This window comes from Dasypus novemcinctus, chromosome 5, assembly GCF_030445035.2.
Source record: "Dasypus novemcinctus isolate mDasNov1 chromosome 5, mDasNov1.1.hap2, whole genome shotgun sequence".
NCBI lineage: Eukaryota > Metazoa > Chordata > Mammalia > Cingulata > Dasypodidae > Dasypus > Dasypus novemcinctus.
This window is the reverse complement of record NC_080677.1, coordinates 161,337,207-161,352,848: the sequence shown is the minus strand read 5'-3', so window position 1 is coordinate 161,352,848 and position 15,642 is coordinate 161,337,207. Positions and strand designations below refer to the sequence as shown.

The 15,642-nt window shown below is 41.4% G+C and overlaps 1 protein-coding gene across 1 annotated transcript in view; it reads right to left on the bottom strand.

Annotated features, from left to right (window-relative positions):
- C5H10orf67 (chromosome 5 C10orf67 homolog) overlaps positions 1-15,642 on the bottom strand; it is a 185,246-nt gene that overhangs the window by 102,875 nt on the left and 66,729 nt on the right. Inside the window, exon 8 of the mRNA XM_071215493.1 lies at positions 12,369-12,434. Within this exon, the coding sequence (XP_071071594.1) occupies positions 12,369-12,434 (66 nt within the window). The remainder of the gene's footprint in view (positions 1-12,368; positions 12,435-15,642) is intronic.

Sequence of the window (15,642 nt, the reverse complement as noted above, 5' to 3'; positions counted from 1 at the left end):
GATATACTTCAAAAAATATATATTAAAAAACAAAGACACTGGAGAGCACAAAGAATCTGAAAGCATACATAGAAAAATAGCAGATATTCTGGGAATGAAAGGCACAAAAGAAGAAATCAACAGTGCACTGGAAGCATATAACTGCAGATTTAAAAAAGCAAAAAAAAAAAAAAAGGATCAAAGAGCTTGAAGACATGGCCTCTGAAAGTGAATATACAAAAGAATAGATGAAGAAAAGAAGGGAAAAAATTGAACAGGGTCTCTAACTAAGTGATGGGGAAAATATGTAAACATTCATGTCATGGATGTCCCAAAAGGAGAAGAGAAGGAAAAAGGGGGAAAAAGAATATTTGATGAATAGGGATAAAAAATTTCCCAGCTCTATTGAAGGACACAGATATCTGTGTCCAAGAAGCAGAAAGTACTACCACCTAAATAAATCCACATAGACCTACTCTGAGACACATACTAATCAGAATTTCAAATGCCAAAGACAAGGAGAGAACCCTGAGAGCAGCAAGAGGAAATGCCCAATAAGATGAAGTGCTGATTTCTTACCAGAAAGCATGAAGGGGGAAGTAGATATGGCTCAAGCATTTGGGCACCCATCTACCACATGGGAGGCCCGGATTTGGCTCCCAGTGCCTCCTAGAAAATACAAGTGAGACAGCAAGCTGACCCAAAGAGCTAGCACTACAGGCTAGTGTGGCGAGGTGAGGCAACAAGGAGACACAAAGAGGAAACACAATAAGAGACACAACAAAGCAGGGAGCAAAGGTGGTGCAAGTGACTGTCTCTTTTCCACATGGGAGGTCCTGGATTCAGTTCCTGGTACCTCCTAAAGAGAAGATGAGCAGACACAGAAAGCACACAGCTAATGGACATGGATAGCAGAGAGCAAGCACAAAGAACAAGGTGTGTGTGTGTGTGAGAAATAAATAAAATAAATCTTAAAAGAAAAAAAGCATGAAGTCAAAAAGTTAGTGATATGATATATTTAAGATAGTGAAAGAGGAAAAACTGCCAGCCAAGAGTCTTATATCAGGCAAGATTGTCTTTCAAAAATGAGGGCAACTTTAGAATATTCACAGATAAACAGAAACTGAGAGAGTTTGTAACCAAGAGACCAGCTTTGTAGGAAATACTAAAGGGAGAGCTACAGTCTGAAAAAACAAGACAAGAGAAAGAGGCTTGGAATAGCATCTAGAAAAGAAGATTATGTCAGTAAAAGTGTAAAAAGAGTGATGAAAATAAGTTATGACAGATAAAACCCAAAGACCAAAATGGGTGATGTAAGAACTGCCTTTGAAATAATAGCATTGAATTTTTTCATTAATTAATTTATTTTTAATTGTATTTTTTGAAAATACAGAGACCACAAAAATTGTTACATTAAAAAATATAAGAGGTTCCCATATACCCCCTCACCCTCCCACTCCTCCCACACCAACAATCTCTTTCATCATTGTGGCACATTCATTGCATTTGGTGAAAACATTTTGGAGCACTGCTGCAGTTCATGGATAATAGTTTACATTGTAATTTACACTCTCCCCCAGTACATTCAGGGTGGGTTATGGCAGGATATGTAATGTCCAGCATTGTTCCCTGCAATATCATTTCGGACAATTCCAAGTCCCCAAAATGTCCCCACATTACATCTCTTCTTCCCTCTCCCTGCCCTCAGCAACTACCATGGCCACTTCCTCCACAACAATGCTACAGGTTTTTCCATTACTAGCCACAGTAGTTCTATAGTAGAATACCAGTAAGTCCACTCTAATTCATATTTTATTCCTCCATCCTGTGGACCCTGGAATGGTGGTGTCCACTTCACCTCTATATCAAAAAGAGGTGGCTATCCCACATGGTTGATGGATAGCATTGAATGTTAATGGATTGAATTCCCCAGTCAAAAGAAACAGACCGGTGGAATGGATAAGAATATATGAGCCATCTTTATAAATGTCTACAGGAGATTCTCTTTAGTCAATTTCAATCTAAATTGAAAGTGAAAGGCTGGAAAAAGATATGCCATGAATGCAGTAAATTAAAAGAAAAGTTGGAATAGACTTTAAAAACAAAGCTGTTGGAAGCAGATGTGGCTCAAATGGTTGAGTTCCCACAATGGAGATTCCTGGTTTGGTTCCTGGTGCTTCCTAGAAAAAGAACTAAAACAAAAAACAAGCTAAACAAGTGAGAAAACCAACTCAGGGAACCTGACGTGGCTCGGTGGATGAGCACCTGCTTCCCACATATGAGGTTACAGGTTCAATCTCCAGTCCCCAGTACCTCAAAAAAAAAAAAAAAAAAAAAGTGAAGCTGTTATTAGAGACAAGGAAGGACAGTACATTAATAAAAGCGGAAATTCACAAAGAAGAAATAGCAATAAATGTGTATGTACCTAATTCATAAGTCCCAAATTATGTGAGGCAAACACTGGAGAAACTGAAGGAAGAAATAGCTATCTCTACAATAATAGTTAGAGACTTCAATACACCATTCTAGTCACTGGATAAAACATCTGGGCAGAGGACAAATAAAGAAAAAGAGAGCTTGAATAATATGATAAATGAAATGAACCTAATAGACATATACAGAACTTTGTACCCCAAAACAGCAGCTCTCAGGTGCTCATGGATATTTCTCTAGGATAGACTGTATGTTGGGTCACAAAGCATATCTCAACAAATTTAAAAATATCAAAATTACACACAGTACTTTCTCTGATCTTAATGGAATAAAGTTGGAGAAGCAAAAAAGAAAAAGGGAAAATTCACAAATATGTGGAAAGTAAACAACATACTCAATTAGCAGGTCAAAGAATTAATTGTGAGAGAAATCAATAAATATCTTGGATCAAATAAAAATGAGAATGCAGCATATCAGAACCTATGGGATGCAGCAAAGGCAGTGCTGAGAAGGAAATGTATAGCCATTAATGCTCATATTTAAAAAGAAGAAAAAGCTAAAATCAATGACCTTACTACATAGCTGGAGGAAATAGAAAAAGAATAACAAATTATTCTCAAAACAAGCAGAAGGAATGAAATAACAAAGATCAGAGCAGGAAAAAAAAATGAAATTGAGAACAAAAAAACTTTAGAGAAAAATAACAGAACTGCGAGTTGGTTCTTCAAGAAGATTAACAATATTTACAAACCCTTAGCTAGACTGACAAAGAAAGAGACGAAGCAAATAAGTAAAATCAGAAATGAAAATGCGGACATTACTACTGACCCCACAGAAATAAATGAGATCGCAGGAGAATAATATTAACAACTGTATGCCAAAAACTAGACAATTGTAGATGAAATGGCAAAAAGTTCCTAGGAATGTACAAACAACCTACAATGACCCTCGAAGAAATAGAAGACATCAACAAACCCATCACAAGTAAGGAGTTTGAAACAGGCATGAAACAACTCTCCAAAAGGAAAAGCCCAGTACCAAATGGCTTCACAGGTGAATTCCTCTAAGCATCAAAGAAGATATAATACCAATCTTACACAAACTCTTCCAAAAAAATTGAACAGGATAGAATGCTACCAAACTATTCTATGAAGTCAATATCACCCTAATATCAAAGCCAGATAAAGATGATATGAAAAAAGAAAATCACAGACCCATTTCTGTAATGAATACAGATGTAAAAGTCCTCAATAGGTAACTTGCTAATCAAATCCAACAGCACATTAAAAGAAGTATTCATCATGCTCAAATGGGTTTTATCCCAGGCATGCAAGGATGATTCAACACAAGAAAATCAATCAGTGTAATATATCACATTAACAAATCAAAGAAAAACATATGATCAATAGGCAAAAAAGTCATTTGACAAAATACAGCATCTTTTCTAAATAAAAATACTCCTTAGATAGGAGTTGAAGGAAACTTTTTCAGTATGATAAAGAGCATACATGAAAAACCCACAGCTAACATTGTACTCAGTGGTGAAAGACTGAAAGCTTGCCCGCTGAGATCAGGAACAAGACAAGGATGCTCACTGTCACCACTGCTGTTCGATACAGTGCTAGAGGTCCTAACTAGAGAAATCAGGCAAGAAAAGGAAATAAAAGTCATCCAAATTGTAAATGAGTAAGTAAAACTTTTGCTATGGCAGATGATATGATCCTATATTTAGAAAGTCCTGAAAAATCTACAACAAAGCTACTAGAGCTAATAAATGACTTCAGAAGGATCACATGATAACAAGACTAATATGCACAAATCAATTGTGTATACACTAGTAAACAATTGATGAAGTCAGAAAAAATTCAATTTACAATAATAACAACTAAAAGAAGCAAATATTTAGGAATAAACTTAACCATGGACATAAAGCAATTGTGTTCAGAAAATACAATGCACTGCTGAAAGAAATCAAAGACCTAAATAAATGGAAGAGCATTCCATGTTCATGGATTAGTAGAGTAAATATCGTTAAGATGTCAATTCTACCCAAACTGATATGTAGATTCAATGCAATCTTGATAAAAATTCCAATAGCCTTCTTTAAGGAAATGGAAAACCCAATTAACAAAGGTATTTGGGTGAAGTGGATGTGGCTCAAGCAATTAGGCACATGCCTACCACATGGGAGGTCCTGGGTTCAGTTCCCGATGCCTCCTAAAGAAGATGAACATGACAGTGAGCTGACGTGATGGGCTGGCATGGCAAACTGGTGCAACAAGTTGATGCAATAAGATGACTCAAAGAGGAGAAACAATGAGGAACACAATGAAAGATACAACAAGCAGGGAGTGGAGGTGGGTCAAGAGATAGGGTGCCTCCTTCCCACATGGGAGGTCCTGGGTTCATTTCCCATGATCTCCTAAAAAGAAGAGGAGCAGACACAAAGAACACACAACAGATACTGAGCAGACAGTGAGTGCAAACAATGTGGGGAGGTGGAGAAATAAATAAATAAAATAAATCTTTTTTAAAAAGTTATTTGGAATGGTAAGCAACCCCAATAGACAAGAACATCTTAAAAAGAAAGAACAAAATTGGAGGACTCTTACTTTCAGACTTCAAATCACCTAGCTAGAGTGGTAAAAACAGCATGGTACTGGCAATAGGATACACATATGGACCAATGGACTCAAATTGATGGTTCACAAACAGACCCTCACGCCTATGGTCAAGTGATTTTTGACAAGGCTGTCAAACCCACCCAGGTGGGGCAAAACAGTGTATTCAACAAAGGGTGCAGGAAAACTGGATAGCCAAATCCAAAAAGAAAGAGGACCCTATCTTATACCTTATACAAAAATTAATGCAAAATGGATCAAAGATCTCAATATAAAAGCTACAACCACAAAACTCCTAGAAGAAAATGTAGGGAAACATCTTCAAGACCTGGTTTCTTAAACCTTATGCCAAAATCATAAGCAATGAAAGAAAAAATGGCTAAATGGGACCTCCTCAAACTTAAACATATTTGTGCTCAAGAAACTTTATCAAAAAGGTGAAAAGGCAGCCCACTAAATGGAGAAAATATTTGGAAACCGCATATCTGATAAGGGATTGATTTCCATGCTACACAAAGATATTATACAACTCAAAAACAAAAGAGCAAGCAATCCAATAAAAGAAATGGACAAAAGACTTAGACATTCTCTAAAGAGGAAATACAAATGACCAAAAGCACATGAAAAACATGTTCAATATCACTAGCTATTAGGGTAATGCACACCAAAAGTACAACAGGATATCATCTCACACTTCATAATTCTATCAAAATATTCAAATCAATTGGCATAACGTTACTCACGATATACTTTAATGGTCCTTTTAATGCCTACATCATCTATGGTGGACCCATTTGTGACTCCTGATATTGTGTTCTGTGCCTTTTCTTCCTTGATTTTTCCCATCAGAGATTTGTCAGTTTTATTAGTTTGTTTTTGGTTTTTTTTTGCAGACCAAGTTCTGGTTTTATTGAATATCCTTATGTACATATTTTTCCTAATGCATTAATTCTTACTCTTATTTCAATTACTTCTTTTTGTTTAGTTTTGTGGTTCTTTTTTAAAAATTTCCTAAAATGTAATCTCAGATCACTAACTTTCAGCTTTTCTTCTTTTCTAGTATATGCACTTAAGGATAGACATTTTTTTACAAATATGACTTTAGCTGCATCTCAAGTTTGAATATATCATCTTTTAATTAGCCTTAAAATATTTTGTAATTTGCCTTATGATTTTTTCCTCTAACCTCATGTGTTATATAAGTATTTCCTTTAAACATTAGAGGATTTTCTACTTATCTTTTCATTTATGTTTAGCTTAATACATTGTGGTCAGAGAATATGTTTTGAATCATTTCAATATTTTGAAATATGTTGAGAATTTCTGTATCTTACTGTATCTTCTATTTTTGTGTATGTTTGCTAGGTGTTTAAAGATAGTATTTCCTGCAGTTGTTCATTGTACAGTTCTATATATATCAATTAGATCACCTCTTTGTATTGTTGAAATTTTCTTTATCAGTGTTCTTTATTATTTTATAAATTATTGGTAGAAAAAATTGTTAAAATCTCCTATTTGTTGTGAATTCTACTTGGTTTTAAAATTTGTTCAGTGTTTTTATATATCTTGAAACCATTATATTAGGTGCATAAAAAATAGAATATTTCTATATTCCTGGTGAACTGAACCTATGATTATCATCATGAATTGATGCTCTTTGTCTCTCAAAATGCATCTTGTTTAAAGACTATTTTGTCTCATATTATTAATAAAATAGGTATGTTAGCTTTCTTTTGGGTGACAGTTGCATATAATTAAATTTTGTTTCTCCCATCCAGTCTTACAATTACTGCCTCTTAGCCTGAGCATTTGGTCCATTTGCAATAAACATAATTACCAATATATTTGGGGTCAAATTAATCTTTTTTTTTTACATCCAATTTATCCTATCTTATGTTTCTTTTTCTCTTCTTTATTCCCTTCTTTCAGATTGATTGAGAATTTATATTCATTCAATTATTTTTCTCCTTGTAGTAGCTTAGAAGTTATATGACTCGTTTCTATTCTTCTAGTAGTTACTCTATACATTGCAACTTTCATGTTTAATTTATGAAAATGTACACTTAATAGCTTTACTCTTTTGCCGGATAATTCAAAGAAACTTGTAGTATTTTAATTTTGTTGTTCTGTATTTTTTACAATTTCATTGACATATAAATGATGCACAATGAACTATGCATTTTTACAGTCTGCAACCTGTTGAGTTCTGATATTTATATACATCGGTGAGACCCTCATCACAATTAAGGTAGTAAGCAAACCCACCACTCCCCAAAGTTTCCTCCTGCCCCCTTGAAGGCCGTCTTTCCTACCCACCTGCTCCATCACCAGGAAGCCACTCATTTGCTTTCTGTCACTAAAAAATAGTTTGCATTTTCTAGAATTTTTAAGCAAATTGATCATAAAAAATATATTCTTTGTCACTAGTTTCTTTCACTCAGCATAATTTTTTGAGATTCATCTTTATTTCTGTGTGTCAAAGTAGTCCATTTCTTTTATTGTTTAATATTATTCCACTGGATAGACATATGACAATTTGTTTACCCATTCATCTGTTAGTGGACATTGGGGTTGTTTCTAGTTTGGGGCTATTACAAGTAAAGCTGCTATGTGATATTCATCATGATGGATGGATGCAAAAGCAGATATGAGGACCCAGATGTAGTAGAGATAGTAGATACAGCAGATAGTAAAGAGATTTGCATATCACCGGTTTATTATTGGTGTTTTACATGAACTAATACATACATATTTTTGTAATTTCTCACCTTTAAATTAAAATAAATATCAATAGCTAAATCCCATGTAAACCAACTCTCCTTGGAGACTTCAGTAATTTTTAAGACTGCAAAGGGATCCTGAGATGAAAATGTTTGAGAACCCCTGGAATAAGACCTAGAAATTAATACTGAAAGGCAGCTGCGATCCCTCTGGAGGCTGTGCAGCTCTGTCGCATCTACGGGCTAGCGGTACCACCTGCTTATCACACTGCAGGTGCCTGTGTGGGCTAAGCCAAAGGAGCCCTTCCTATGGCTGGGTGGCAGCATCTGCCCGTTGCTGGCTGCCATGCCAGGTGCCGGGGTGCAGCCTGATCACGGGGGAGCCCCATCTTTTGATCCCACAGGAGGCAAACGCAGACGCACAGCAGGCTGTCTCTCCAGGAGTGAGCACCCGAGGGTGGGCCTCTCGATCCAGCCCCGAAGAGCGGGGGCCGTTCCCAGAGCAGGCCATGCCCAAGCTGCCCCCCCGAAGAAACACAACTCTGGGCCATCGCGCCCCGAGCCTCCCGATGGCGCGTCTGCCAATCTTCCTGCCAGTTGCAGGGAGGACTGGCTGCCAAAGGCGCTCTTCCTCTCCAGATTTGCCTCTTGAGTAGACCGTGGAGGCTGCACGGCTGCAGGGTGACTATGCCTGTGACCTGTGGGCCAGGGGGCTGACGGGGAGCCAGCAGACCTGCTGCACTCCCCCCTGCACAGCCTGCAGGGATGCGGCCACCCTCAAGGCCACGCGGGCCTGCAGTAAGAGGTGGTGTTCCCAGAACGTCAGCAGAAAGGCGGCTTTGCACAGGCCCCGGGAAGCATCCTCCAGGCTCCAGGATGTTCCCAGCCAGAGGGCAGCCACCCCCGGCCAGCGGCTGCATCCATCTGTGGTCCGTCAGCCTCAGAAGAGGGCTGCTGCAACCCAGGCGTGCCATCACGCACAGCGGGGGATTTATTTTATTGCAGTAGATGTCTGGGTCACCAAAATGATCAGTGTCCTGGTAGGATGGCCAAAGAGTGCCGAGCACCAAGCAGTAGAAGAAGGCAGGCTGGGAGCTTCCCAGGAACTCAGGCACCCAGGAGCTTTGCCACAGGAAAGAAGTGCTTGCAGCAGTTAGTGCTGCCCCCAGAGCAGGTGCTGCAGAGACCCCGCTACCTCCTTCCTCTCTTGAGTCTGGATTGCTCCGAGAATCAGGGAGCACTGGGACCTAGCAGGTAGAAAATCAGCTAAGGCTTAGGGTTCAAGGGTGACACTCCTCTGACGAGGACCCTCTGTTTTGTTAGCTTCAGGATAAACAAATGGCACTCAATCTAGGAACCTCAAGAAGATATAAAATTATTCACTCTGCTTCCCCAATGATGGCTCTGAATTTCGTAGATTACTTATACTTTTGGATTGTGGCTTTTTGCCACCAGCTCTTTGGCTTTTTAAACTAGGCTCTTTTTTTTTTTATTTAAAAAAATTTTTTTTTAATTTTTTTTATCTTTTAAAAAGATACTTAGATTACACAAAATGTTACACACAAAAATATGAGATTCCCATATACCCCACTCCCCACACCTCCCACCCTTCCCCACATTCACAACATCTTTCATTAGTGTGATGTATTCATTACAGTTGATGAACATGTGTGGAGTATTGTACTAAGCATGTATTGTAGTTTACGCTCTGTCCCAGTCAATCCTGTAGGTTATGGAAAGGTACATAATGGCCTGCATCTGTCATTGCAGTGTCACTCAGGACAATTCCAAGTCCCCAAAATGCCTCCATTTATACCTCTTTTTCCTCTCCCTGCCCTTGGCACCCCTAGTGGCCACTGTCTCCACATCAATTACATGATTTCTTCCATTGTCAAAATACCAATAACCCATAGTAGAGTACCAGTAAGTCCACTCCAGTGCATATTTTATCCCCCAATCCTGAGGATTCTGGGACTGTGATACCCACTTAATCTTCAATAGAGGGGGGGGGCCTTGGCCCCAGATGGCTGATGGATGGGACTCGCCTGCTTGCAGCTGCAGAGTCTCTTAGTTCCTTGGTGTGGTGGTTGTCCCTCCTCATCTCCTTGTAACTTGTCCTGGGTGAGTCCAACAAACTGGGCAGTAGGCTTTGCAACTCTGCTGAGGCTCAGGGCCCAGCTGGCACATGGACAGACCAAAGATTCAAATCTCTTGGACGTATACCTACCAACTCCAGCACCAACTCTAGGCTCATAAACTAGGCTCTTCATAGCTCAAAAGCAAACTGTATTGGAACATAGTTGAAGCAGGCTAGGAAGATAGGGAATCAACAGATGGATCTGGAACCTGGCAGAGAGTCCACGTGGACATCAGTAGCCCCCAAGATGGCTGCTGGTAGACCCCCACCCCCAAGATCCTGCCATTCAAAACAAAGACTTCCTCTCGAAGCCAGGAGAAGCCCCGGATGTTCCCCAAGGACTTTATCATTGGGCCCTCATGGGGGATTGATGGGTGGGGTGATCAATCAAAAGAGCAAACACTGGAACCCCTCCCCTGCCGTTAGCAAAGGGGTGGAATAACAGTTCAAAAAGCCTCCCGAAGCCTCAGCGAGCGCTCTCTCGGGCTCTCTCGCCTCTGGAGCTGTTGCTGCCCTCTGTGCGGACCCCTCTCTCCATTTTCCCTCTGCCTCGTTGCCACACAAGTAAGCCGGGCCTTTGTAATCTACAGTGGGGAACTGGAGCTTGTAAATCAGCCCACCTCCCTCTCTACCTAGGACCCCTGCTCTGTTACTTTCCCCCATTTCTCTTCCCTCCCTACCTGAACAAATTACTGGCCCAACTCACCCGACATGCTCTTGAAACTCATTTTGGCAACATAAGTCAAAAACCTAAATAAAATCTGGTAACCTATTACAAAGTCATAGACAAACATGGAACAAACACCCTTCAACCAGAAAGCGCCTCAGTGTGACGGGATGACTGATCAACCCCACCTTCTCCCCACAACCCCACCTCAGTGCAATCCCAGATCCTTCCTCCCAAAAAAAGCACCACGGCAAGAAAGAAAGGGGAAGCTCGGCCTCCCCCAGAGGGACAGCAGGATGCGCGGGGGACGGGGGAGAAGTCCCCGAAACAGTGACCTTCCTAGATGCAGGGCCCGTGGGCCAGGGAAAGCTTGGTCACCACAGGAACCTACGGTCCCTCCCGGGACAGACAGTGTGAGCCTGCAAACAGCCCTGAGCACGCCAAAGGCTCTGTGTCGTCACGGGGTTTGTGATGCAGGACGTGGCTGCTTGGCAACGAGCTTGGGGCTCAAGAAACTTCTAAACAACAAAATAAAACGCGACTGGTCCCCCATGGGCACAACAATGGGACCCGTTAAACACTTAGAGTTAAAATAAAGGAGCACAGGGATTCAAAGAGGATGGGGTCTGCTTACACCTAGGCACCAATTCCCTGATTAAGTAGTTTAATTTCTTCTCTATCACGGGCTCGGAGACTAACACAATGGCATTGCTTCCTGCTCTATAAAGATGCTCTCTATTTTAATGACAATATGTACATTTAGTTGTTTGTTTTTCAATGCAAAGCCTGGACTTTGGGGGAATGGCAGACGGGATGGGGGATGAGATTGGAAGGAATGGGCCTAGTATACGCAAATGAGGGAGAATATTTTTATGTGCCAGGTATCTAAAAATAAAGGGTTCAAAATAACATTTTCATTGTTGTTGACACATGGCTTCTGTGAGCCGCCAGCCATAACTCTGCTCATTTCCTGCATGCCCAAGTTGGTTTCATAGAAGGCTTTATTGTAATCCAGAAGCATTGTTTTGCATTAATTTCTATGACAAGGAACCCAAAACACATGGTGCTGAGAGCAACAAAACAGTTAAGGAAGCAGTGACGCCTTGGCACCGAGTGTGACAGGCTCTAAGAAAGCGAATGTTTCAATATCTGCAGTGGTGTTGGTTTCCTGCGAACAACCTTTTCTTTTCTAAACAGTATCATATTCTTTTCAGGCACATTTAGAACGCAAGTCAAGCTGTGTTTTATTTTTTTATTATAATAAACACAGTCAGTTTACTGTAACAAAGACATACTAGTGCTGATCAGTTGCAAGCCAAAGTCCAACTCCATAAGCCGGGCAGGGGTGGGGGCTGGGGGGTGGAGAGTCAACCGATAAAATAAAAGGCCAGCCGTCTGGAAAGTTCTCTTAAAAGAGCATAAAAAGGCAGTGTTTTCTTATGAGACTAACACAGAATGCCAAAATATCTAGCTGGGCTCTTTTTTTGTTGTCATTTATGGCAATTTGTAACTAAAAATAGCAAATCCTTCAAAATATTGAGCGCTCATATTTGCTTTTTAAAAAAAATCTCTATAATAAAATGCAAAAATCTTGTACATTGTTTTAAATTTTAATATTATTTCTTATGGAAGACTCTTCTACATAGTGAGAACAATTTTTACCCAAAGTGTTTTTACTGCATACACTTAGATCATTTATAAAAGTGAAATGAATAGCCCAGTAAACAGTTACACAAAAGTTTGACTTTTTTTTGTGATTAAATTAAATATCCAGATTCAAGTTCATTGGGAAAAAATGTAAATCGCCTTACCATGTCTTGAACTACTGCTTTTTCATACTCAAGCTCCAATCTTAATCTGTCTTTACTATCAAGTAACTGAAATAGAGAAGAATGTTACATTTTGATTAAAGCACAGAACCCATGAAATTCCTCCTCAAAAGAATTTAGTGTAACTTATTTGATTCTAAATATGAGAGAAATGTATCCTAATATGATAAGAGGAAAAATTAAATTCACATAGATTATCATGTAATAATGACATATTATCATATCTTTATTATATTTGTATCATATGAGCAAGCAACATATACACAGAAAATAGCAATTTATTTACAAGCTTCCTTACCCCACCCCACAAAAATGTGACATCAATACACAATAAAGCAGGTCCCAGTCTGCAAAAAAAGAGTAATTTTGCTTTACTCTTTATATGACCCATTGCTCTTATTTTAGGTTTTTGTGCTATATTTAGGTTAATGTCAAGCCATATTCATACCAACTGAAAGTAGCCACCAATACAAAATTTATGGTACAGGGCCCTTGTACCTATTAGACTTGACTCAAGATTTTAAATGATTGCCATTCACTGCATGTAATATATGACATCCACTCAACTTGATTCATTCACTATTAATTAACTAATTAATTAATTTAATAAACATGTCAGGAACATGCCAGGCTTTGTGCTAGACTGCAGGGGTATAAAAATGAGGAAGACCAAATCCCTGCCCCTGGAGCACTGACAGTAGAGGAGGAGAGCAATGTGGAAAAAAGGAGTAGAATATAGATGAAAAAGTGCATATGACATGGCAAAAATCCCCCAAGAAGATATGGTATATCTGGTGTGAATTCACAGAAGTGGAATTTTGGACAAGGGACTTGGAGGATGCATAGAAGCTCAACAAGTTGGAGAAGAGGGAAGGTGGGGAGCCAGCAGGAACCCCAGAAGACCCTGGAGGACGGGGGCAAGTTTGATCTTGTGGGAACCTGGGACCCAAGCCCAGAGGAAGCGCAGGGTATGGCGTGAGAAGGGGCATCAGGGCGACCTCGTGAGTCATGCTAAGAGACAAGGGAGGGGACGTGACACACAGAATGGCGGTCAGGTTCAAATCAGACCCCTGCTCCTAACCAGCTGTGTGGGCAAGTTGCGTCTACACTCCACGCCTTTGTTGGCACATCTGCACAATTAGGGAAATGATACCGCAAAGAGATACTCTGAAAAGAATTTAAGGTAGCGAATGTGCAAGTGCGTAGGTGCCCTGGGCCTAGGAAAGGCACTCAGTGCATTTTTTTGTCATTTGATTTTATACCGAAATCAAAGGGAAGTCATGGAAGGTTTATGGCACCAGAGGTCAGGGTGTGGAATCACTGTGTTGCGTGGAAGCTAGAGTGGAAGGGGGAGGAGAGTGGAGACAGAAGGTGAATTAAGGGGAAGCGGACTTGGCCCAGTGGTTAGGGCGGCCATCTACCTCATGGGAGGTCCGCGGTTCAAACCCCAGGCCTCCTTGACCCGTGTGGAGCTGGCCCATGTGCAGTGCTGATTCGCGCAAGGAGTGCCCTGCCATGCAGGGATGTCCCTGCATAGGGGAGCCCCACGTGCAAGGAGTGCGCCCCGTAAGGAGAGCCACCCAGAGTGAAAGAAAGCGCAGCCTGCCCAGGAATGGCGCAGCACACACGGAGAGCTGACACAGCAAGATGACGCAACAAAAAGAAACACAGATTCCTGTGCCACTGACAACAACAGAAGCGGACAAAGAAGAACATGCAGCAAATAGACACAGAGAACAGACAACTGGGGTGGGGGGGAAGGGGAGAGAAATAAATAAATAAATCTTTAAAAAAAAAGGCTACGGGGGAAGTGGATTTGGCTCAACAGATAGAGCATCAGCCTACCACATGGGAGGTCCAGGGTTCAAACCCAGGGCCTCCTGACTCATGTGATGAACTGGCCCATGCGCAGTGCTGATTCACGTAAGGAGTGCCCTGCCATGCAGGGGTGCCCCCTGCGTAGGTGTCGCCCTGTCAGGAGAGCTGTCCAGAGTGAAAAAAGTGCAGCCTGCCCAGGGTGGTGCCACACACACAGAGAGCTGACACAGCAAGATGACGCAACAAAAAGAGACAGGGATTCCCAGTGCCGCTGACAAGAATACAGGCAGACACAGAGGAACACACAGCGAATGGACAGAGAGAGCAGACAACTGGGGGCGGGGGAGGGGAAGGGGCGAGAAATAAATAAATAAATAATAATAACTCATCTTTAAAAATTTTTTTTTAAACTATGGAAATGAGGACCTGGACTAAGTCTGTGGCAATGGAGTTGGAGGAAGTGGACCTGAAAGCTGCTGGACACGAGGTCCAAAGCAGAGACTAAAGAATGACCCCAGATTCATCCCTTGGCCTCCCGGTGGAGGCAGTGCCAAAACTAGGTGGGTAACGCAGACAGGCCATGGGCTCAAGGGCGTGGCCGCCAGCTCGGAGGCGTTGAGCTTGATGTACACCAAGAACATTGGTTCACCAGGTAGGCTTGAGTGTGGATGGCTAAGAACGTCAGCGGAGCAGGACCTGGTTCCAGCCTCATGCTCGCCTGGCCCCAGGTGTGTGGAGCATGGAGGGAACCCTGCTACATGGGGGACAGGAGGGAGCCACCAGAGAACCTCCCCAGCGCATGCAACATTGAGACTGAGCATGAGGACAGGACAAAAATATGGACGTGGTGCTCAGGATGAACCTTGAGCAGGAGAGAAAGGTTTGCTAGTCATTCCAAGAGCTAGGTGAGCAAGGGGTGAGGATAAAGAGAAGCTTCGAGAATGGCTTCCTGGTGGAGCATGGAGGAGAAGCCACTCGCTAGGAAGGGATGGGGCAGCCTGGGCATGGCCCTGTCATACGCTGCAGGGAATCCAAGGAAGAAGGGTGAAAGGTCCTGGTCACACTGCCCTGTGTTTTTTGTGTCAGGGCCCACAGGTGTCTATTTCTCATTTTTGTATCTCCAGCAGTATTGCAGCACCTGGCACATTAACAGACCCTTGTTAAACAGTGCTGAGTCAATGGCTTTGATGAAGGATATTCGAAACAAACCAGCCAACATAAGCTCTCACTTGTTCGACAGCATCTAAGATGTTTTCTAGTCTACCAAGCACTTCCACGTTTGTCATCTCATTATATCCACATAATAAGCTGATGAGAACCAGGAAGGAGGAGAAGGGACTGGCCCAGGGGACAGAATGGCAGAGAAGGAGCAGGAGCCCAGTGTTCTAGACTTTCTCTGCTTAATACCAAAACATGTCTATGTTCACAGTCTGGGTGG